Source organism: Lissotriton helveticus, chromosome 7, assembly GCF_964261635.1.
Source record: "Lissotriton helveticus chromosome 7, aLisHel1.1, whole genome shotgun sequence".
In the NCBI taxonomy this organism is placed as follows: domain Eukaryota; kingdom Metazoa; phylum Chordata; class Amphibia; order Caudata; family Salamandridae; genus Lissotriton; species Lissotriton helveticus.
In genome coordinates this window covers 1926552733-1926576280 of record NC_136068.1, presented here as the reverse complement: position 1 = coordinate 1926576280, position 23548 = coordinate 1926552733, and the positions used below count along the sequence as shown (strand labels likewise).

Below are 23548 nucleotides of genomic sequence, written 5' to 3'. Positions count from 1 at the left end.
CAATTTCGTTGAATGAGACAGTTCAGTAACAGCGCGCAGGAGAGGCAGCAGTAACGTTATTTACCAGGCCTCCAGGTGAACGCGTTTGTCACACCCCCAGCACACGGCCACAGCAGACAATCTTCTGATTAATGTATGACCCACATGGCATGAAGGGCGGAACGTAGCACTCTCCCCCAGCGTGGACCTTGATGCGGCGCAATTGTGTTCACATGGCATGAAGGCCGGACACACGGCCCCAGCGTGTCACGCCCCAAGCGTGTCGCGCCCCCAGCATGTCACGCCCCCAGCGTGCCCCTTGATGCTGCGCAGCAACGTAATTGGCGCTTGTATGTACGACTCACATGGCATGAAGGGCAGACACACGCCCCCAGCGTTTGTCACGCCCCCAGTATTTGTCACGCCCCCAGCATACGCCCACAGCCCACGATGTGAAGGCCGTACCACACGCCCCCAGCGTTAGTCACGCCCCCAGCCCACGCCCACAGCACAGCGCAGACACGCCCACAAGGGACTACTTTGCTGGCACGGTTCTTTTACCTTTTAAATGTATAGAGGAGTTGGCCTACCGGCTAAGGCGCTTGACCTCGGACCTGGGGATCTGGGTTAGAGTCTTGGTAACGAGCCAAACATCCTCTGATTCTGGGCAAATCACTTAATCTCCCCGTGCCTAACAAAAATGAACGTGTGTCCTCATGTAACGTAACTGGTGCTATGTAAAGCGCTCTGATACCTGATTCAGTTCGGGTCAAGTTCGCGCTATATAAAACTCTGCAAAAAAAATATATATATATGGTGGCCTTCTGCATAGCCTATGTCCTTCTGCTGCAACTGCCCTTTCCAACGCTGTATTGGGTGTTGTGATTGGTGCTGTGGTTACTGAGATTACCCGCCTCAAAGGTTTGGGCTCTCTCTTTATAATATTAGTATGGATATGTCTCAGCAGCTGTATTACAACTCCAACAGAGATCATTATCTTTAAGTTTGGGGGTATGCAAACAAGCCGCGGTCCAATGTAAAAGATTGAGAGAAAAAAATTTAGACTGAATAAGAGAAGGAGCAATTTTATTTCATAGGGAACATTTTCCAATGAGTTGCCAGATTTCTGGTGAAATATGTTTAAAAATATCATGCTCAAAATGATGTCGCCATTTTTGTTGTGTAACAGTAGTCTGCAAAGGCGTCGTGGTTAGAATCATAAAGGTGCTTGACCAATGTTATACCTCTGCTAGCCCAGTCTGCCAATGTCGCAGGGTCAATATCAAGTTTAATTTTGGAATTGTACCATAAAGAAGATCGCCGAGATTTATGAGTTGGCTTAGAAACTTTTTTATCTAAAGCTTTCAATGCAGCGATGGTGTCAGAGATAATACGTCTTGAAAAAGGTACAGTCAATGTGGACGTGGTTAAAAAAGAAGAGTTAGATAAAGGAGGAAACAATTCCTGCTCAACAGACAACCACAGCGGTATATGTCTAGAATCCAAAGAGAATCAAAGAGCACCCTGAGAAGCTAAGAATGCAACTTGGTACAAGTTCCAATCTGGGAAATTACATCCCCCCATATCATAAGGCTTCCTCAGATGTTTATAGGTTATTCTAGCGCGCTTATCATTCCATAGGAATTTTGAAGTAAGGGCGTCAATCTCGTGAAATAAAGATGAAGACAACTTGATAGGAAGCATTGAAGACACAAAATTAACAATGGGAGTTATCGTCATCTTCAAGGTTTGAAGACGTCCCCACCAGGATATGTATTTATGCGACCATGTATCCAACAACTGTTTAACCTTAACTATAACTTGAGACTCATTATACGAGACAGTCTCTGTCAAAGTGTTACAGAACCAAATCCCTAAGTATTTGATGCTCTTTGATTGCCATTTAAAGCCAACATCCCCCATGTGGGAAGGAAAACAAAACGCATTAAGAGGAAACATTTCTGTCTTGTCTTTATTCAGACTATACCCTGAAACAAGACAAAATTCTATAATATTTTGGTGATAGCCGGAATTGCATTGCCTATATCTTCAGAGAAGATGAGCACATCATCCGCATAAGCGGCTGTTTTGATGTTCTTCGGGCCAAATTGAAAACCTTTAATATCTTGATTTAGTAGCCGAAGGAGAGGTTCAATCGACAACAAAAAAAGAAGAGGTGATAACGGACATTCTTGCCTAGTACCCTGACAGAGATCAAAAAAGGAAGAGGCAGCCCCGTAATTCTAATATTGACTTTAGGTTGTGCATACAACAATATTACCATACTTAAAAATGAGTCCCCTAGATTATGAGATTGAAGTACTGCATTTATGGAAAGGCCAAGAGACCTTATCAAATGCCTTTTCGGCGTCGAGAGCGATGGCTGCTGAAGGAAGGCTAGACAACTTTGCTTTCCCAAAGATGTGACAAAAGGTCAGAAAATTATCCCTAGCCAGCCTACCTTTAACAAAACCGGTCTGCGATGGATGAATAAGCGAAGGAAAATACTGTTCCAAGAGTTTAGCCAAAATCTTTGCGAAAATCTTTGCTTCCATATTCACAAGGGAAACTGGGCGACAATTCCTAGGATCAGAGTGATCTTTACCCTCCTTAGGAATTACCACAATAGTAGCCTTAGCAGCTGATCCAGAAACCTTCCCTAACAAGACAAAGTTATCAAATACGTCCTTGAGATGAGAGAGAATGGATGAAAGAAATGTCTTATAGAAAAGAATAGGAAACCCATCGGGACCTGGAGCCTTCCCTGACCGAGTGGCTTTAATGGCTTGAATAATTGCTTCGGAATCTATCGGTTTCCCCGAAGCCACCCCGTCAGCGTCAGAAATAGTATGAGTAGGGATCGATGCCAAAAATTGTTGACATTGAGCAAGAGAAGATTGATTGTGGGGAGTATATAGTCTGCTATAGAAATCGCAAAACACTTCAAGAATCTCTTTAGTCTGAAATCTCGTGGCTCCAGAACTATCATTAATGCAAGAAATCTGCGCTGTCCTGATAATGGTATGCTGATACTTTAACGTAGCCGCCAACATTTTCCCTGCTCGATTCTTCAACAGCAACCATTTGGACTTCTGTGCCTGAAAGCCCTTATGAGCCCTTCTAGTTACTATAGAGTTATAAGAGTATTTTAAGTTATTGATATCTTGCAACAGTGATTTAGCTTTAGAACTTCTATATAAACACTATTTATGTTTAATATTGTCCGCCAGAGCAGGAAGTTCCTTCCTAATATCCGAATTTCGTTTAGCCATTCTTTTAATAATATCTCCTCTAGTTGTAATATTGATAATAATAATAATCCACATTTGAAAAGCGCGAACCATCACCTGTTAGGGTCCCTAGGCGCTGAGGGCCATCGGGAAGATTAAGCAATCTATTGCCCAGAGTCACATGGTGCTGGGCTAATCTGCCGCCGGCCCCAGGAATCAGACCGTGATCCCCAGATTCCGGAGTCAGTCACCCTGGCCGCGGCGCCACACCTCTCCCCATAGTACACTTGAAAGCGTCCCATAAAACCACTAGAGAATTTACCGAAGACCTATTCTCTTGAAAAAAAGTTTTGGATATCTACGTTAAGCTGTTCAACCTCATCATGTTCATTCAAGGGTGTACAGTCATAATATCGAGTCAATTATTTCGACTGAACAGAATATCGAGTAAAAAATATAGAATGGACATAATATCGACTAGACATAATATAGACAACAAAAATATCGACTAGAGAAAATTAATATCGAATAGAATGGACATAATATCGAATCAAAAATATAGAATGGACATAATATCGACTAGACATAATATAGACAACAAAAATATCGAATTTAAGGTAAGTTAATAATAATTTTTATTTTTTGTGTAATATAAGTCTGTAGCGGGTTGTGGGTTTATAGGGGAATAGGGTGGGAAGTAATTTAATTCTAATTAATTAAATATGTTAATTTATTTATTGATATATATTTAGAATTAATTGTTAATTAATTATTAATTGGTCATTAATTAAAATATAATTGGTAATTAATTATAATTGATTAATTGATAAATATTTTAATTTTAGTAATTTATTTTCTGTAGCGGGTTGTGGGTTTATAGGGGAATAGGGTGGGAAGTAATTTAATTATAATTAATTAAATATGTTAATTTATTTATTGATAATAATTTAGAATTAATTGTTAATTAATTATTAATTGGTAATTAATTAAAATATAATTGGTAATTAATTATAATTGATTAATTGATAAATATTTTAATTTTAGTAATTTATTTTCTGTAGCGGGTTGTGGGTTTATAGGGGAATAGGGTGGGAAGTAATTTAATTATAATTAATTAAATATGTTAATTTATTTATTGATATTTTTAAAAAATTAATTGTTAATTAATTATTAATTGGTAATTAATTAAAATATTATTGGTAATTAATTATAATTGATTAATTGATAAATATTTTAATTTTAGGGTTCAGGGTCAGTTGTCAGTTTTTGGGTAAAGGGGTATTTTTAGGGTTCAGGGTCAGTTTTCAGTTTTTGGGTAAAGGGGTATTTTTAGGGTTCAGGGTCAGTTTTCAGTTTTTGGGGTAAAGGGGTATTTTTAGGGTTCAGGGTCAGTTTTCAGTTTGTAGGTAAAGGGGTATTTTTAGGGTTCAGGGTCAGTTTTCAGTTTTTGGGTAAAGGGGTATTTTTAGGGTTCAGGGTCAGTTTTCAGTTTTTGGGTAAAGGGGTATTTTTAGGGTTCAGGGTCAGTTTTCAGTTTTTGGGTAAAGGGGTATTTTTAGGGTTCAGGGTCAGTTTTCAGTTTTTGGGGTAAAGGGGTATTTTTAGGGTTCAGGGTCAGTTTTCAGTTTGTAGGTAAAGGGGTATTTTTAGGGTTCAGGGTCAGTTTTCAGTTTTTGGGTAAAGGGGTATTTTTAGGGTTCAGGGTCAGTTTTCAGTTTTTGGGGTAAAGGGGTATTTTTAGGGTTCAGGGTCAGTTTTCAGTTTGTAGGTAAAGGGGTATTTTTAGGGTTCAGGGTCAGTTTTCAGTTTTTGGGTAAAGGGGTATTTTTAGGGTTCAGGGTCAGTTTTCAGTTTTTGGGGTAAAGGGGTATTTTTAGGGTTCAGGGTCAGTTTTCAGTTTGTAGGTAAAGGGGTATTTTTAGGGTTCAGGGTCAGTTTTCAGTTTTTGGGTAAAGGGGTATTTTTAGGGTTCAGGGTCAGTTTTCAGTTTTCGGGTAAAGGGGTATTTTTAGGGTTCAGGGTCAGTTTTCAGTTTATGGGTAAAGGGGTATTTTTAGGGTTCAGGGTCAGTTTTGGGTTTTTGGGGTACAGGGGTACTTTGTAAAAATAAAGTAAAATTACATTTAAATTACATTTATTTAATAAAATTAAATTATATTAAATTATATTATAATATTTTTTATTAATTTATATTCCAAAAATTATTATATACTTACCAATACTTATGTTGTAATGGTATGCGTTGTAAAGGTATATGCGTTGTAAAATCTTGCGTTGTAAATGTATGCGTTGTAAAAGTTTTTGCGTTGTAAAAGTTTTGTTGTAATGGTAGGCGTTGTAAAAGTATGCGTTGTAACGTCATACATCCCTGGAGTGGGAATAGTAATTTTAACCTCTACGCTATCCAGCGCTTTCCCTACTGTTGCACCCACTGGAGTGGGAGTAGTAAATTTTACCTCTACGCTATCCAACACTTTTGCTAATGTTGAACTCACTATAGTTGTAACAATAAATTTTAAACATTTTCTAAAATGTTATATATGTTTATTTAATAATATGTTTAAATATATATATATATATATATATATATATATATATATATATATATATATATATATATATATATATATATATATATATATATATATATATATATATATGTGTGTGTGTAATTTTTGGTGATATAATTTTTTTAATTATATAAATTATTTATTAAAATTATATTTTTTAAATAATTATTTCTAAGTTTATATTAAATATATTTATTACTATATTAGTTTTAACTTACTTTTAAGACATTTTAAAAAATCGATATTTTGACAGTCTATATTTTTGTAAGTCGATATTTTGGAGTCGATATTTTGGTACTTACCTGTTTGAAGATAGGGAGTCGATATTTTGTCAATCGATATTTTTGACTCGATATTTGTGTATCTCGATATTTGTGTCGTCGATATTATGTCAGTGATCCTCATTCAAGATCTCCACGTTCAAGCGCCAAGTACGTGGCTCACTATTGTCTGTAAGATTCATAAGAGTGAACGAGACCGCTGCATGATCAGAAACAACTATAGGATGAATCATAGGATACGGAGAATGCTTTAGAAGTGTTGAATGAACCAGAAGATAATCAATGTGAGAGAAGCTAGAGTGTGGAGAAGAGAAAAAGGTGAAATCACTACTGGTGGGATTATGCATTCTCCACACATCAGTGAGCCTAGAAGAGGAACACATATTAATCATCTGTTTATGAGCCCTGGGAGGGCGGAATTTAAACGCAGAATGTCTGTCTAAAATAGGATCCATTGGGAGGTTAAAGTCACCACCAACAATCAATTTGCCATTTTGAGGGATTTCCGAAAGCTTTCTAGTGACAGTACGCCAAAAAGATGGGTCATCGCCAATAGGTGCATAGATATTCATGACATAGATATCCAACGAGCCATTAGAAAAAACGAGTGAGCAACCACCTACCATCTGAATCATGCTCCGCAGTAACAATAGACATCCCAGAATTCCTGGAAATCAAAGTCACCATTTCTCTTACCAGAGGCCTCCGAGCAAGAAACATCAAGGACCGACTCCTTCCGCAACAATAAGGCTTCTTTATAAGCTAATTTGGTTTCTTGCAATAAAAGTATGGGCCATATGTATCAACATTCCGTTTTGCGATTCCTAAATATCGATTTTTAAGGAATCGCTATTTAGAAATCGCAAAATGGTATGTATGTAGAAATTTGCTTCTTTTTAGCGATTTCTTAAAATTCCTCAATTGCGATTAGCAAATTGCTAATCGCAATTAATGAATAATTTCCCATTCATTTCTATGGGCCAGGAGGCCCATAGGAACGAAGGGGAAATGTGCGATTCGCAATTTGCTAATCGCAAATTGAGAATATTTTCAAGGGTACAGGGGTGTCCGAAGGACACCCTGTTGCACCCCTGAAATCTGCATGGGTGCACATGTGGCGCACATACATGCCCTTAGGGCATGTATGTGCGTCACATGGCACTTTGAAAAATGAAAAAAATATGCATTTTGAAAGGAATTCACAACTTACCACCAACTAGAAGTTGGTGGTAATTTGCGATTCCTTAATGCCAATGTGCTATTTTTTTTAGCTTCTTACATTGCATTTAAGGAATCGCAAAATTTGCGATTCCTTAAATGCAATCGCAAGATAAGGAATCGCATATTTTGCGATTCCTTATTTTTCAAGCAGATTTCCTTGATGCATACCATTAGTTCAAATTGCATTCGCAAACGCCGAAATTCGCATCGTTTGCGAAGTCAATTTGGCTTGATACATATGGCCCTAAGTCACTAGAAAGACTTTCACAATAATACAAAATGTTTGCCCTCTTCACAGGGTGATTCAAACTGCGCACATTGAGTGAAAGCACATTCAGACCAGTAAAAAGTTTGAAGTATTGCAGTACTAATAGCTCTTTATAGTTGAAACCTCTGTAAATTCATATTATTAAATATATAAAACACAAAAATACATGTTACCTGTAGAAGACAACGTGAATTGATTAGCATTGCAAATAAATACCAAGAGCAAATCATGAGATATCATTACCCTGTAAAAAATAAGCAGTTACACATATAAATAATAAAGCTGATAAAACAACATTCTTTGAACACTTAATGGCTGGTATCAAACTTTGAAGCCGAATTGTGTATAATAAATACTACCCAATACATACTACATAATACTTATTCATAACAAACAAAGTTGGGTAATGCATTGAGAGGATGATGGAGTAGAACAGATTCCAGGAAAAGAATGAGGTAAGGAATGAAAAATGTCAAAAATGAGCAAAACGAAGAGTCCTACACAAAAGCAATAATAGCTACTGACCGGGATCCATTACCAAACAAACATATATCTAAGAACCACAGTCAGGAAATCAACTTAACATATATATGACGCCTAGGAAGAAGATAAACAACAAGAGTAAAGAATAACTGTATGCCTGTAAAGAGATATAAGTAGAAGAAAATAACTTTAGAACAAAGAGAGAGCTTATCAGAAAAGAAAAAAGTGAAACCTGTAACTTTAAAGACGCCAAGAAACATCCTAAGGATCACATTGTGCCACAGAAAAGGAAAAGAAAAGGAGATAAACCTGTAGAGAAAAACTACGTAAATTCAGAAATATAATCACAACAACAACCAACCTACCTAAAGTAAATGACCCATTCCACCCCTATAGGAACAAAAGGATAATCACAACACAAATGCAAGAAAAAGACACACAGGAACTAACACCTAAACAAAGATTAATTAATAGATGTGCTTCAAAGAAAAATCAGGGTTAGAACAAAGAAGGAATTTATCAGATAAGGAAAGTGTGAAACCTGTAAAGTGGGAGCCAACTAAGAATATCATCAGGATAACATTATATTATGGTAAAGGAGAAAAAAAGGAGAAAAGCCTGTAAAGAAAAAGGTTAGTAAATTCACAAGCATAAGAACCATAGCAGCCAGACTTCCTAGGGTAAATAGCCCATTTCACCCCTAGAGTTGTAAAGGGATAAAAGCATCACAAATGTGACAAAAAGCACAACAGAGCCTTAATCCCATCACCTAAAACAAAGATTGGTTAAGAAATAGCAGTGCTTGAAGACGAATCAGAGTCCATCCACGATTCAGACTGGTTATCCATAAATGTGGACAAATCAGAAGGCTCATAAAATATCTGAGTGCGACCTTTGAAAGCTATTTTAAAGCGTGACGGGCCAGCAAAGGAGAACGGAATGTTCATCTCTAAAAGACTTCTTTGTAGGTTTAGAAAACCTTTTCTTCGGATGACAGTATCTCTGGCCAAGTCCTGGGATATGGCAATTTAGTGACCCTCCCACTGAATCGATCTGATTTTCCTCATTTGCACAAAAATTTGTTCAGAATGTTGGTGTCTCAAAGGTTTGAAAACCACCGGTCTGGGATACGACAGACTTTGATCTAAACGTTGGAACCCTATGGGCACGCTCAATTTCAAACTTTCCTTGGAAAGAGATATCCAGCACAGTAGGAATCCAACTGAGAAAAAAGTCTAACATTGATGGAGCAGCTTTCTCCGAATCCTCTGGTAGCCCAAAGATGTGTAGATTGCTTCTACGATTCCTGTCTTCCTGCTCCGTGAGGTCCCTCCGCAAGGAAACCAGGGAACGTTCCATGTTCGGCATATGTTTAAACTGTTTGTGTGTGGTATCTTCTACTGCACTTATACAAGGCTCTGCATTGGAGACACGAAGCGGCAGATTTTTGAAATCAGTCCTGATTGCCACTATTTCAACCTGGAGTAAATCAGTGCCCCTGACCGCGCAATCTCAGTTTTTGTGTTTTCCTCAGAAGCTGACCTAAAATGGCAGCATGAAGGACGCAAGGAGACCTGTGGAGGTTAAAATGCCAAATAATGCAGTTTTTTTCTGGAGGTGGACCCGAGGTCTCAGCATTATGTGAGATATGATAATACTCTTTTCCAAGCTTCTGCCGTGTTTGCTGATGGGAAGCTCATTTCCAGTTTTTTGGTGCCAGTACTGGTTTTCATACAGTTAAAATACCCCGGTCACAACTAAGTGCTGTCTCAGTAGTGAAGTTCATTAGGCTCTTAACCAGTCTGTGCTTCTAAGCGCTATATGAGTCCTGCTTGGTACTCTTTGGCAGTATCCACCAGTCATTGGTGTATTGCGGTTGGCATTGCCTTCCTGTCAGCAAGTTAGTTGAGCGCTGACTATAACCTTGTTGGAACAAGGGTATAATAGATACTTATTACTGACCAACATTGTCTGTACTGCTTTCAGCTGTTTACAATTCTACTATAGTTCTTTGCTCCAATGGCAGAAAGTATGGGTCCTTCTTCAAAAGACAAAGACAAGGAAATCTGAAAAGGGCTATGCAGGCCTCTCCCACTCCGGAATTAGTACCCAAAGACTCTGGCACTACTTTGGATACTATTCTCTCTCGCCTTAATTCTGTTCATGAAATTGCACAGAGTACTAAATCAAAACTCTATTTTATGAGGATTAGCTGTGAGTTACTGCTTTTTATTTGGTTTGTGCCCTTCCATCTCTAGTGGTTTGCAGCAGTTTTAAGATCTTCCTTGAGTTTCTTGTTGCTCAAATTGGTGTCATTTCTGATATTTATATGTTTTCCTCATGGTCATTGCTTGATTTTGCTCCCGAGAAAGTGTCACTCATAGTCGTTGAATGTCACTCATATTTACAGTAAAATTATGAAAATGTCACGCATAAGCAATCTGAAACCTTGGCAGCTATGCCTGAGGAACTCCACAAGGACAGGAGAATGCCTCAGCCTCAAATGTGTCCAGGTTTACCCTTTGGGTTCTTTCTGAGAGAAAGGATTAGAGGAGTTTTTGGGGCGTGCCCTTCACTCCTATTTCTTCTAATCGACCCACTAGTAAAGTGTGATGGACCGTGTCAAATGCCGCCGAGAGGTCCAGCATGATTTATTTATTTATTTATTTATTTTATTTATTTATTTATTTATTTTATTTATTTATTTGCACACTTGTACCGCGCTGGGAATCGACTCCCTAAGGAGTATCTCCGCGCCTTTGGCAGCATCTCAGAGCATCCAAGCCCTATCCTATAGTTTATTAATGGTCCAACAAGAACTAATAGTTAAACAGGAAAGTTTTTAATTTTTTCCTAAAGGGAAAGAGTTCCTTACATGATCTAAGTTCATAAGGTAGTTCATTCCAGAACTTCGGGCCTGCTACAGATAGCGACCTTCCCCCTTGTCTTGTCTTCCAGAACCTGGGGACAAATAACAATTCACGATCTCCAGATCTCAAAGATCTTGAGGGAATGTAAGGGTTACATTTTTGTGATAGGTAATGAGGGCCATTACCCGTGATGATCAGATTAATGGGTGTGAGATGAACAACTGTGGAACTCTTTCTGCTTCCATAAGTCAGGGGTTTTAAACATTGGATGTAGGATGTATTTATCCACTTCTGCTGATGTCAACAAGCGCACGGTTTGTCTGGTGCCACTTTCATTAACACCATCCCTGTAAAATATCACGTGACATCACTTCCGGTGAAAGTATCTGGAAGCTGAACGATGCATGACGTCACTTCCTCTTCCACTGTGAATTTAGTGGATTGAGTGTCCCTGCCCTGTAAATGTTTCTGTTGTTGTAAGTAGCTTATATTTCTGCACACACAATCCTTCTTGTACTGTAGTGATTTTCCAGTCAAAGATGTCTCAAATCTACAAGCGACCTCAACACACTAACAACATGTTACAATGCTAGTTCTTGTTAGTACTGATTAAGGGCTGGGGAAAGAGAACAGTTTTGTTATCACTCCGCTAGATGGCGCTCTAGACCTGCATCATAAAATGTCTTGCCCTGATAACTTTGAAAACAGTTCTGAAACAGTGGCTTCCGTCATGATAACACATGCTCACAGTTGATGATTAGGAGTGTGCAAACTCTGCATAATTTGCTTTTTCTCTATTTTCTCTATTATCTCTATTTTAGCCTTGTTAAACAAGGTGGCCTCTGGCTCCCCCACTGCTTGCTGTCCCCCTCATGTTCTGCGCGAGGCTTTCACGGCCTGCCCTATCCCCCTATGATGCTCCTCAATAATTCACTTAAAGAGGGTCTGGTCCTTAGGGCGTTCAAAATTGCCGAAGTGGTGCCCATCCTCAAGAAGCCCAACGCTGATCCCTCGCTTATGAGCAACTTCAGTCCCATCTCTTTGCTCCCCTACCTCAGTAAAGTTCTCGAGGCCCATGTCACTTCCGCCTTGAGTTCCTTTATTGAGTGTTCGCAGTTCCTGGATCCCCAACAGGCTGGCTTCAGACCCTCCCATTCCACTGAGTCGGTCATTCTCTCGGTGATGGAAGAGCTGCGGAGGGGCGCAGACCTCAACATCAGCCAGGCCTTGGTACTCCTGGATCTATCGGCGGCCTTCGACGCGGTCGACCATGATAATTTGGCTGACCGTGTCGAGGAGGCCGGCATCCAGGGATCGGCCCTTAAATGGTTTCGCTCATTTTTGAGTAACCGTTACCAGGCTGTCGGCCTCTCCCAGTACACTGCGGATAGGGTCGGGCTGACATGTGGCATCCCGCAGGGCTCTTTCCTCTCCCCTCTTCTTTTTAATCTTTATCTTACCCCCTTGATTCGGTCCTTACGAGGAAGTAATGTCACTGCCTTCAATTATGCAGATGACATTCAGCTCATTGTCAACATTGACTCCTCGGCTCAATCAATTGGTACTTTCCAGTCCACTTTGTGTCACATCAGTGATTGGATGGGGGCTAATCACTTAAAACTTAACCCAGATAAAACCGAGCTGGTGCTTATCGGGGGCCTCTCCAATCCGTGGAACTCCAATTTTTGGCCCTCTGACTTGGGCTCCCCCCCTTGCCCAGCCGGTTCCGCCAAAAGCCCTGGTGTGACCATATCCAATGATCTATCGATGAAGCCCCAGATTACCACCGTGGTGTCTTCTAGCTTTTTCCATCTGCGAAGAATTCAGAAGATCTCTCATTTCCTTACCACCGAGGCTCTCACCCTGGCCCTTTTGGCCTTGGTTATGTTTAGAGTCGACTACGCCAACTCACTGTATGTGGGCATCCCTGCCTACCAGCTAAATCGATTGCAGCTGGTTCAAAACCAGGCCGCACGATTGATCTTCCGCCAGCCCAGGCACCAACACGTTTGCCCCCTTCTAAAGTCCTTACATTGGCTCCCTGCGGCTGAGCGTTGCTACTTTAAACTGGGTTGTATTATTTTTAAGGCTCTGGCCGGCCTCGCCCCAGTCTTCATCTCTTCCTCCCTCTGTCACTATGTCCCTTCCCGTAACCTCCGATCATCCCATCTTGCCTTGCTTAAAACTCCCACCTTCAAACGCAAGAAACATGGTGGGCTCCGGTTCTCGTTCCTTGCTCTTTCCTTTTGGAACATGCTCCCGCTGGAGTTTAGGCTCACTTCTTCCTACATTCAGTTCAGGTCTCTCCTGAAGACTCACTTGTTTTGCAAGGGTTACAATTAGGCTTTTTCTTTGGTCTTCTCCCTGCTGCCCATTTATCCATTTATCGTTTCTGTCTCTTCTTTGCCGACTAGCGCCAATAAATGGTTGGGTGTAAGCGCGCTTTATACGTTCTTTTACATAACATAACAAGACATTTCGGGAAAATTACATTAGATTACTCAGAATTACGCAAAACGCACTTCTGCCATTTTTAGCTTTATTTTAGCATGAAATTCGTACTTCATTTTAGACTTGGGGGCATATTTTGTGCTAAAAAATAAAGCAAAACACAGTTGCCATGAACAAGTCACTCTTATTGTGGTTGTTTGCACTGTTCCTGCACTCTTATGCTGTACTTTTACCACAAATGTTAGTGCAATTACATGTCGTAAAGGAATCATTTTAGCAATTTTGCATAACGAGTGCAACACAAAAATTCCAAATTTAAATGGCTTACGTTGCCGTAGTTTAAATTTCACCCAAGCCAGTTGATGACAGGCACTGACTGTTGTAGAAAGTTACTACTCCCAGCAGTATCCGGCTGGATACATTCTAGTGTTCTACTCACACTGAACACCCACCAATCACAGGCGTCGCAAGTCAGGTGTCCCTGTCAATAAAAGGGGCCGGGCGCACGTGCTTGGGGCCAGTTACCAGTACCCTACCACTGTGTGTTGCCTGGTCATTCGTCTAGCATGTGGGCCTAGGGCCCAAGTCACCACACTCCCCACTGTCTGCAGACAGATGTGTGGCACTACCAATGGAGGGAGTGACCAAATGAAGGAATAACCATTGGCAAAGCCAATGCACTTCAGTTCTATAATGCAAGAGCTAAACTATTGGTTTTTCCAATACTTGTTTATAGAGCGTGTCTTTTTAAAAGTTAAAGAAGTTAAGGAAGAGCAAACAGATATCCTAAGGTATCCCCAAGCAGAACACTGAAGTCACTTTTTTCAATCTTTGTACACAGTACGGTTTATCTTACAAATTTTAGGCAGGAAACTCTGAATAGATTTTAAAAAGCCAGTTGCCCGTGACCCAGATAAGGAATTAACACACTGGATTAGTTTCAAGTAGTTAGAAGAACATAACAGCTGTCTGGGAAATTTCAGAATTTATAGCAAAATGCTTGTCAATCAATCAATCAATCAATCAATCTTTATTCAGATATAAAATATCCATAAAAGCACATGTCAAAAATACCAGCAACAATACAGATTACTATGCAAAAACGCAATATAAAACGAATGAGTACATGAAGACTTTCAAATTGCATCAGGGAAACTCGATAAAATACATATGTTAAAAAGCATAATGTGCAAAACAACAGTATCAATAATAAGACCTCTAACGATTCCATTAAAATGTAGGAAGTTCATAGCCCTGACAAATAGCAACGCTGTGCTATTAGGTACAATTAAATGTTCCACAAATACCAGCAAATTATAATAAAGTGCAATCATATGTAAACAGTTTAAGGAAGCATAATGTAAAATGCAATTAAGTGTATACTATAAAATGTAAATATGGCATGTGGACAGCCCTTTCTTTCAATACTCCATGTCATAAAAGCATGTATCGGTCCGTAATAAACTAACAACATAAGACAGCCCTTTCTTTCAATACTCCATGACATAAAATCATTTATCGATCCGTACAACTAACAACATAAGACAGCCCTTTCTTTCAATACTCCATGACATAAAATCATGTATCGATCCGTACAACTAACAACATAAGACAGCCCTTTCTTTCAATACTCCATGACATAAAATCATGTATCGATCCATACAACTAACAACATAAGACAGCCCTTTCTTTCAATACTCCATGACATAAAATCATGTATCGATCCATACAACTAACAACATAAGACAGCCCTTTCTTTCAATACTCCATGACATAAAATCATTTATCGATCCGTACAACTAACAACATAAGACAGCCCTTTCTTTCAATACTCCATGACATAAAATCATGTATCGATCCGTACAACTACCATAAGACAGCCCTTTCTTTCAATACTCCATGACATAAAATCATGTATCGATCCATACAACTAACAACATAAGACAGCCCTTTCGTTCAATACTCCATGACATAAAATAATTTATCGATCCGTACAACTAACAACATAAGACAGCCCTTTCTTTCAATACTCCATGACATAAAATCATGTTTCGATTCGTACAACTAACAACATAAGACAGCCCTTTCTTTCAATACTCCATGACATAAAATCATTTATCGATCCGTACAACTAACAATATAAGACAGCCCTTTCTTTCAATACTCCATGACATAAAATCGTTTATCGGTCCGTACAACTAACAACATAGTGGGCTAAGTTGTGCTACAGTATGTTACGGAGTGCTCATAGATCCAAATGGAGAGTCCGCCAGATGGATGACCTACTTTACTAACAATGTTGTTAAAACATGCAAAACCTTCTAGAAATAAATTCCCCGTGGCCCAGGTTTCTTGGAACATGAGAATATTATGTTTTTGGACTATGTTAACCCAATCTATAGAGCTTAACTTGGAAGCCAGGCCAACAACATTCCACTTTAGCACTTGTAAGTTTAGATTATGTGATTCTGGGGTAGCAATGGTGGTGGTGTTGCTCAGAATGTTACGCCCTGAGAGGGTTGGATTATCAGGGGCAGCATGATTAGCTAAATGAGTATGGACATTAGTGCTGTTAGTTCACTTTGTGGGTAATAACGTTTTCTGACCAGAGATGAAATTAGGAGAAGGGCTTTCCTTTGCTTTACTACAAGTTGCACAAACACTCTTAAGGGGAGGCGGTATAGGAATCAGGGTTTGCCGTTGTGGTATCAGATTCTCTGTACTAGGGGGCTGTAACTTCTGAACCCCCACCCCGTAACAATTGTTGATTTGAGAGTGCTAGTATGTGTGTTTGTTTTATTTATAAGCGACTCCAAACGGTCTAGACATTTCCAAAGTGTAGTATAGTTCTTATCCACAAGTACGCTAATGCTCTCAAATACCATGTCCACTATTGTATCAATTGAGATGTCACCAGGTCTGAATTGAGTTGTAGGGGCTGCTATAGACTCAGTTTGCGTAAGAATGGAATGATTTGGATGTTCTGGTAAAGTTAGGTGAACCGTGGGATCCACAGTGACGTCGACAAGCTCCGCACTTGCGGGAGTTGTGGTGGTCGCCGTATTTTTAATCCATGAACACAGGACAGTACGTTGCTGTTTTAGGCGAGGGGGTTGTTTCCTCTTAGAGCCAGTTGGTTTAGCTAATTTTCTTTTCCTTTTCTCCCCTGTGATTGTTGGATTTGGGGAGACATCCTTATTTGGTACGGTATCATCAATTTGGGCTGCAACTGAATGCTCCTCAGAGACTCCATTGTCCTGATTGCCCTGATAGTTTTCGGTGATACTGCCACCTTCTTGGTTTGGGGAATGCCTAGCGGTATTAAAAATGACATTTGGCGACACGGGGAGGCCAGTACAATCTTCCAGTTCCTCCCTTGCCGAAGGAGTAGTCCGTGGTACAGCCAACCCCAGATTGAATAACCATTGGCAAAGCCAATGCACCTCACTTCAATAATGTAAGGGCTAAGCTATTGGTTGTGGAGAAGTGTGGCTCAATGGTTAGAGCGGCAGACCCTGATGCAGAAGACTAGCCCGGGACCAGGGTTCAATTCCCTGCCTCGGCGGGTCTTGGGCTCAAAATTCCACGGACCTGATAATTCTCGCCTCGGTGCCTATTCCAATCATGGAGTCCCACTCTGCAACTCTGGGCAATAGCTTGCTTAATCTCCACAACGGCCCCCACAACGCTAAAGGATGCCTGGCCTCCACCTTGGGGGTGCCCAGGAGTGGACAGGGAAAGCCAGGATGGGTTCCACAGCGGTATTCGTACAAGCGCCTTGAGACCCTTGCGGGTGAGTAGTGCGCTATACAAGTATCAATTTACAATTTACATTTGGTTTTGCCAATTCTTGTTTATAAAGCGTGTCTTTTTAAAAGTTAAAGAAGTTAAGTAAGAGCAAACAGATATCGTAAGTTCAGAACACTGAAATCACTTTTTTCAATCTTTGTACACAGCATGGTTTATCTTTCAAATTTTAGGCAGGAAACTCTGAACAGAATTTAAAAAGCCAGTTGCCCTTGACCCAGATAAGGAATTAACAGACTGGATTAGTTTCAAGTAGTTAGAAGAACATAACAGCTGTCTGGGAACTTTCAGAATTCAAAGGAAAATGTTTGCCATATCCTTTCCAGGTGACTAGGACCGGGTACCAATGCTGCAGACATTTGGCGCTCTCCAGCAGCCCGGAGAGAACATATAATGGCCGCCGGGAGAAGATACATCTTTTCACTCACTCTGAGTACATCTTCAGCCTCCAACACAAGCAGAATGAGTCCAGAAGCATGCCCCACCTCCATAAATGCTGCCTTTGTGTGCCGAGGCCTGCCTTTCCTGCAACACTTGGAAGGCAGAAAAACAAAACAAACCCAATGAAATCTGATCTTTAGTCAATCCTGGCAACAATATGTCTGTTGCTGTGATTTAAGGGATGAGCTGGGAAGGTGGGGAGCAGTACAGTGAGTGTAAGGAAAGGGGATGTGAGGAGGGAAGCAGCACATGGGAGAGAGAGCAAGAAAACACGTGCACTCCCATCAGAGCTCAAAGAAAAAGAAAAAAGTAGTTCACTGATGTCAGCCATGGAAGAATATATGACGTTACAACCCAAACAATTACAACGTGTTTTTTAGATCGCAACTACCATTACATCGCATGATTTTACAACGCATGCCATTACAACGCATTTTTAAAAACTACCATTACAAAGCATACCATTACAATGCACACCTTTATAACACATATCATTATAACGCATAATACTTTTAGGGTAACGGTGGGGTAAGTTTTGGATAGTGTAGGGGTAAAAATTACTATTTCCACTCCAGTGAGTGCAACAGTAGGGAAAGTGTTGGATAGTGTAGGGGTGAAAGTTACTATTACCATGTACCCCAAAACCCATACCCACCCTAAAACAAAAAAATCTCCATGACTTATCTTATAATGCTTTGTAATGGCATGCGTTGTAATGATATGCGTTGTAATGGCATGCGTTGTAGTGAAATGCGCTGTAATGACTGCGTTGTACAGGCAGTTGCGTTGTTACAGCTGCGTTATAAAGGTAGTGCGTTGTAATGACTGCGTTGTAATAGTTGTTTCCCACCGTGGAAGGATATTCATCTTCCAATCAAAAGGCTAGTAATGAATCTACCCTCTAGGGAAGGCACAAACACAGGGAAAGGAAGGAAAGCCATTGAATAAGAAGCAAGAACATGAGATTGACAAGAAAGTAAACAAATAATAATCAATGGGAAGATCGAACGCGCACTACAAGTATTGGAATTGTACACAATAGGTCTTTGACAACTCTGTCTCTGGGTGGCATCTAATGACACTTCAAAGAGGCCTTGTGTCTTCTAGAGCGACAGGTGAGGAACGGAAGTTTTAAGGCCGACTCTTATCTCATTCCAGGATCTGGCTGTGGCAGTTAAGAAGATTGACAACTTTTTTGAGATAAATCTGACTGAAGAGCAACTGCAGTTAATCACCAAACGAGGCCACTTCAAAGCCATGAAAGAAAAGTCTCCAGAGACGCATGGAATCTTGGGCTCCCATGTTTTTCGAAAAGGTACGTTTGCAAATATCTTTTTAACCCCTTCACAGCGGGGGTAATTCCCCTGCAGTGCGGGGAGGGAGGGGCCGCGCGCGGCGCTCATGAAGAGTCCAGCTCGTCATGCTGTCCAGTGGAGCTGCGCTCATGATGAGCTGGACTCGTCATGACTCTGCCCACTCCAATAGAACGTCCACAACGGCATGGAATTCGCCAAGCGGGGGAGTGTCGCAGCCGTTATGACGAGCCGAGCTCGTCATGAGCACAGCTCCACTGTGCCTCATGACGAGCTGGGCTCGTCATAAGCATGGACGGGTTTAATAACGAATGGTACCGTGGTCGATGGGGTTTTCATCACGCTTAGGTTCAGAACCAAGCACTGTGGCTCTCACTTTGCTACTCGGCTTTGCACCATGTCCACCGCAGGGTACATTGAGCAAGACAACATGGCCTCTCCTTTCAGAGGAGTCCAGCGATGGGCCTGGTCCATCTACCCAAACCACCCAGGGGTGGTGTAAAGTTTAGAAGACCTGCTCAATAGTCTACACTGTGCTCCCACAACATGATGTTTATCCGCACCGTGTGCTCTGTACTGCGGCCCAATAGCATGGTGGTGGACGGATACAATTTGGCTTCTCGCCTGGTCCCCACGTATTCTTCGATGCCACACTGCGTTTACGTATTTTTCTTTCTTTGCTAGTTGTATCATGGCGGCCAGGTTGGGTAGGTGCTTCTCCACTGGTTTTGTACCATTATTCAGCTGCTGGGACACCTGGCTGTGGCCGGTGAATTCTCCTTGACCCCAGTGCAGGTACACTCAGTTGCCCCTGAGTGTGTGAGGCTGGTGAAGACCCGTGAAGGTTGCCTGGATTTAACATTGGATTATTTATGTTTATGTCCTGTGGTCTCTGTTGTAGAAGGTAAACTGTGACCAAATCAGTGGCCCAAAAATTATATTTGGCTATCTATGACAAACGATTCCTTTGCAAGACTAACATTGTAGCTTTGAAGAGAGGAAATTGGAGGCTGAAGAAAGAGGAAAGTAAGAAAAAGGAAGTAGGAGAAACCAGGAGAAGAGACAAGAGATGGAAAGATGAACAGAGGGTTACAGAGGATAGGAAATTAGGGAGGGGAGTGAGAGGAGAGAAAAAAGAAGGAGAGCAGAAAGCAAACCGATGGAAGCATGGACGAATAGGAAATGTAGGAGAAACAGTATGGAGGAGGGAACAGTAGAAAGCAGAAGCAAGAAAGAGGATGACAAACTCATAGAGAAGACATGTTGAGAGGAAGGAGAGAAAGACTGATAGCAAAGGAGGAGCAAGTGGTAAAAAGATGGCGAAAGAATGCGACGGAGTGAAGAGTTTGACAAGTGTTAGATCTGGCATCCTTGGCATGGGCTTCCCCTAACTTTTTGCCTTCAGTCCTCCTGTTGTTCCGCACTTCATTTTTGCTGGCCTTGAGACTCTGTGCACTTTACCGCTGCTACCCAGTGCAAAGGTGCTTGCGCACTTTCCCTAAACATGGAAGATTGGCTCATATCCAACTGGTATGTTTAATTTACTTGTAGTTCCCTAGTAAAGTGGCACTACCTGCGCCCAGGGCCTGTAAACTAAATTCTACTAGTGGGCCTGCAAGCACTGATTGTGCCACTCACTGAAGTAGCCCTTTAAACATGCCTCGGGCCTGCCATTGCAGAACCTGTGTGTGTAGTTTTAAACTGCCATGTAAACCTGGAAAAGTACACTTTTTGCCTGGCTCAAACCTTCCTTTTTCATGCATATAAGTCACCCCTAGGATAGGACCATGACAGCCCAGAGGGCAGGGTACAATGTATTTACAAAGTTGGACACGTACTTTTAAGTTTTACATATCCTGGTAGGACTTCTTTTTCACTACAGCAAGGCCTATCTCTCCCCTAGGATAACATTGGAATTACCTTATTACAATTTATAAGTGTAATTTACAAATGGGAACAGGTATCTCCTTCATTTTTTTGTCTCTGGAATACTAATTTAAAATGCTAACTTGTGGTGAAGTCATATTTTAAATTGCAATTCTGAAAATGTCCCTTTTAGAAAGTTTGCATTTTCTTGCCTTAGCCATTTGATGCCTGTCTCTCGGTCACATGATTGTGGATGGGTCAACGTTGGGCTTTGTGTATTCCTCCTAGACAGCCATACACAATTAGGAGCTTAGGTGTGACTCGATTGGCCATCACTAGCAGGATGGTAGGGAGGAGTTGGGTCCAGCCCCGCTTACACTTAAATAGGCTGTGCTCTGTCTCCACACAAAGGGCTACATACCCCCTATAGTTAATCTGGAGCCAGGGTCAGGATGGCAGGGGATCTGTGCACTTCAAAAGCATGCCTTTCGAAGCATCTCACCACTTAAAAAGAAACGGCCCTTATCAGTTTTCCCAGAAAAAGCACCAAACGTGTGGAATATTTGAGTTTTAGCCCCGGTGAAACAGTACTGTGTGTATCCCATGTCTGCTGATACTGAGTGATGCAACTACCCTTATTAATAGATAATATTGATTGATTGTTTTTCCTGCACAGGTGATGTCGGAGACTGGAAAAACTATTTCTCTGAAGCTCAAAGCCGGGAGATGGATGCAAAGTTTGAAGAGTGTTTAGGAGGAACCAAACTTGGAGAAATGATGAATTATAAAATTCACTGCAAGAGCTAAACATTCGTTTCAACGCTGCCCGTGACGCCATTAGTCAGAAACCACGCCCAGCCTGAATTACAAGATCTAAGTGGAGAATTATTTTAAATCTGACACCACTGCTTTTGTGAATAAATACCTTTTTGAGAATGCATCTACTTTACTTATTTTATTAGTTTGAAATCTTCGTCGTTTACTTTGAAAACCTTTTCAATATGAAAAGAAAACCCTGTTCTAGAGAATCCAGTTTCTGACTCCTTCAAGCTAGGGGTGCTTCTGGGGTACGGGTGGGCTGCTGGCCCTTGATAACAGTCAAGCAAAGCTCGGTGGTCTTGGATTCAGTCTTCACAGCCTCTCTGCTTGTCCAGCGCCTTCTATAGGAGAGTGTTGGCTTCTCATGCGAACCTCTTTGTGGGATTCTGCGGCATAAAACCAAGGCTGAGCAAAGTATACATTATTTATCACCTGCAAAGTTTAGAAACGTTCTCTTCTTTCTGTGTCAATTTCTCATGATATCACACCTTCTTTTTATCCAGAGAATCTATTGACATCGGGAAACGCTCCGTCCAGTGCGCACAAAGGCTTAATTTGTTTTTAAATTAGGAATCTTTGCCTTAGAGTGGGTTTTGCAGGATTGTTCTCAGTACAGCTGCAGTTTGCAAAGTCTGCAAAGTGTTGACACATACCACAGGATGTCATTTTTGTTGCGCCTAGATAGAACCAGTCAATCAATCAATGCATTTATAGAGAGTGCTACTCACCCATGAGGGTCTCAAGGCGCTGAGGGGGGGTGCTCTTACTGCTCGAATAGCCATGTTTTGAGGTGTTTCCTCAAGGTGAGGTGGTCCTGGGTCAGCCATAGGTGGGCGGGGATGGAGTTCCACGTCTTGGCCGCCAGGTAGGAGAAGGATCTTCCTCCGGTGGTGGTTCTGCGGATCCGTGGGACGGTTGCGAGGACGAGACTGGTGGAGCGGAGCTGGCGGGTCAGAGTGTAGAAGGTGAGGTGGTTGATGAGGTATTCGGGGCCCGTGTCGTGGAGCGCTTTGTGTGCGTGGGTGAGCAGCCTGAACGTGATCCTCTTGCTGACGGGGAACCAGTGCAGATTTCTCAGGTGGGCAGATATGTGGCTGTGGCGGGGGATGTCGAGGATGAGTCGTGCGGAGGCGTTCTGTATGCGTTGAAGTCGTTTCTGAAGTTTAGCTGTTCCCGTAGTCCAGTCGGCTGGTGACGAGGGCCAGGGTGACCGTTTTTCTGGTTTTGGTGGGGATCCATCGGAAGATTTTTCGGATCATGAGCAGGGTATTGAAGCATGAGGATGAGACGGCGTTGACTTGTTTGGTCATCGAGAGTGAGGAGTCCAAGATGAATCCTAGGTTGCGTGCGTGGTCCGTGGGTGACCTCTCGTGCTTATGGAATACAAGTGATTAGACAGAATATCGGAACCGAATCACTGACAAAATATCGACGTTGAAAATATCGACCTACAGGAATATCGATGCAGAAATATTGAAGGCAAGAATATCAACTTCCTATCTACAACATGGTAAGTACAAAAATATCGAGAAAAAATATATAGATGTTAAAAATATCGATGTTAAAAATATTGTATTTTTTTCTGTAAAAATATAAATGTAAAATAAAGTAAATAACACTAATAAATAAAATAATCATAGTTGAAAATATCTAATAATGTTTACAATTAATAAATAATACATATATAATAATAATACATTAATTAAACATATCCAGAAAATATATAATATATATGCACTTAACAATAAGTTGTAATCATTATTTGAATAATGCATGAATTAATACAAAATATTATAAATTACAAATACATTTACAAACATAAAACATAAACATAAATAAAAAGTAAAGAATTATGTTTAATAAATTTAAAACATTTAATATACCTTTAATATTTTTAAAATTATTTATATACTACAATATATAAATGTATACAAAACAAATTAAATAAC

The 23548-nt window shown here is 40.8% G+C and overlaps 1 protein-coding gene across 1 annotated transcript in view; it reads left to right on the top strand.

Annotated features, from left to right (window-relative positions):
- Positions 1 to 21718, top strand: part of LOC144770908 (sulfotransferase 6B1-like) — a 199278-nt gene extending 177560 nt beyond the window's left edge. Inside the window, exons 6-7 of the mRNA XM_078655705.1 lie at positions 18760 to 18916; positions 21457 to 21718. Coding sequence (XP_078511831.1) covers positions 18760 to 18916; positions 21457 to 21587 — 288 coding nt within the window. The 3' untranslated portion in view covers positions 21588 to 21718. The remainder of the gene's footprint in view (positions 1 to 18759; positions 18917 to 21456) is intronic.
- The last annotated feature ends 1830 nt before the right edge of the window (positions 21719 to 23548 follow it).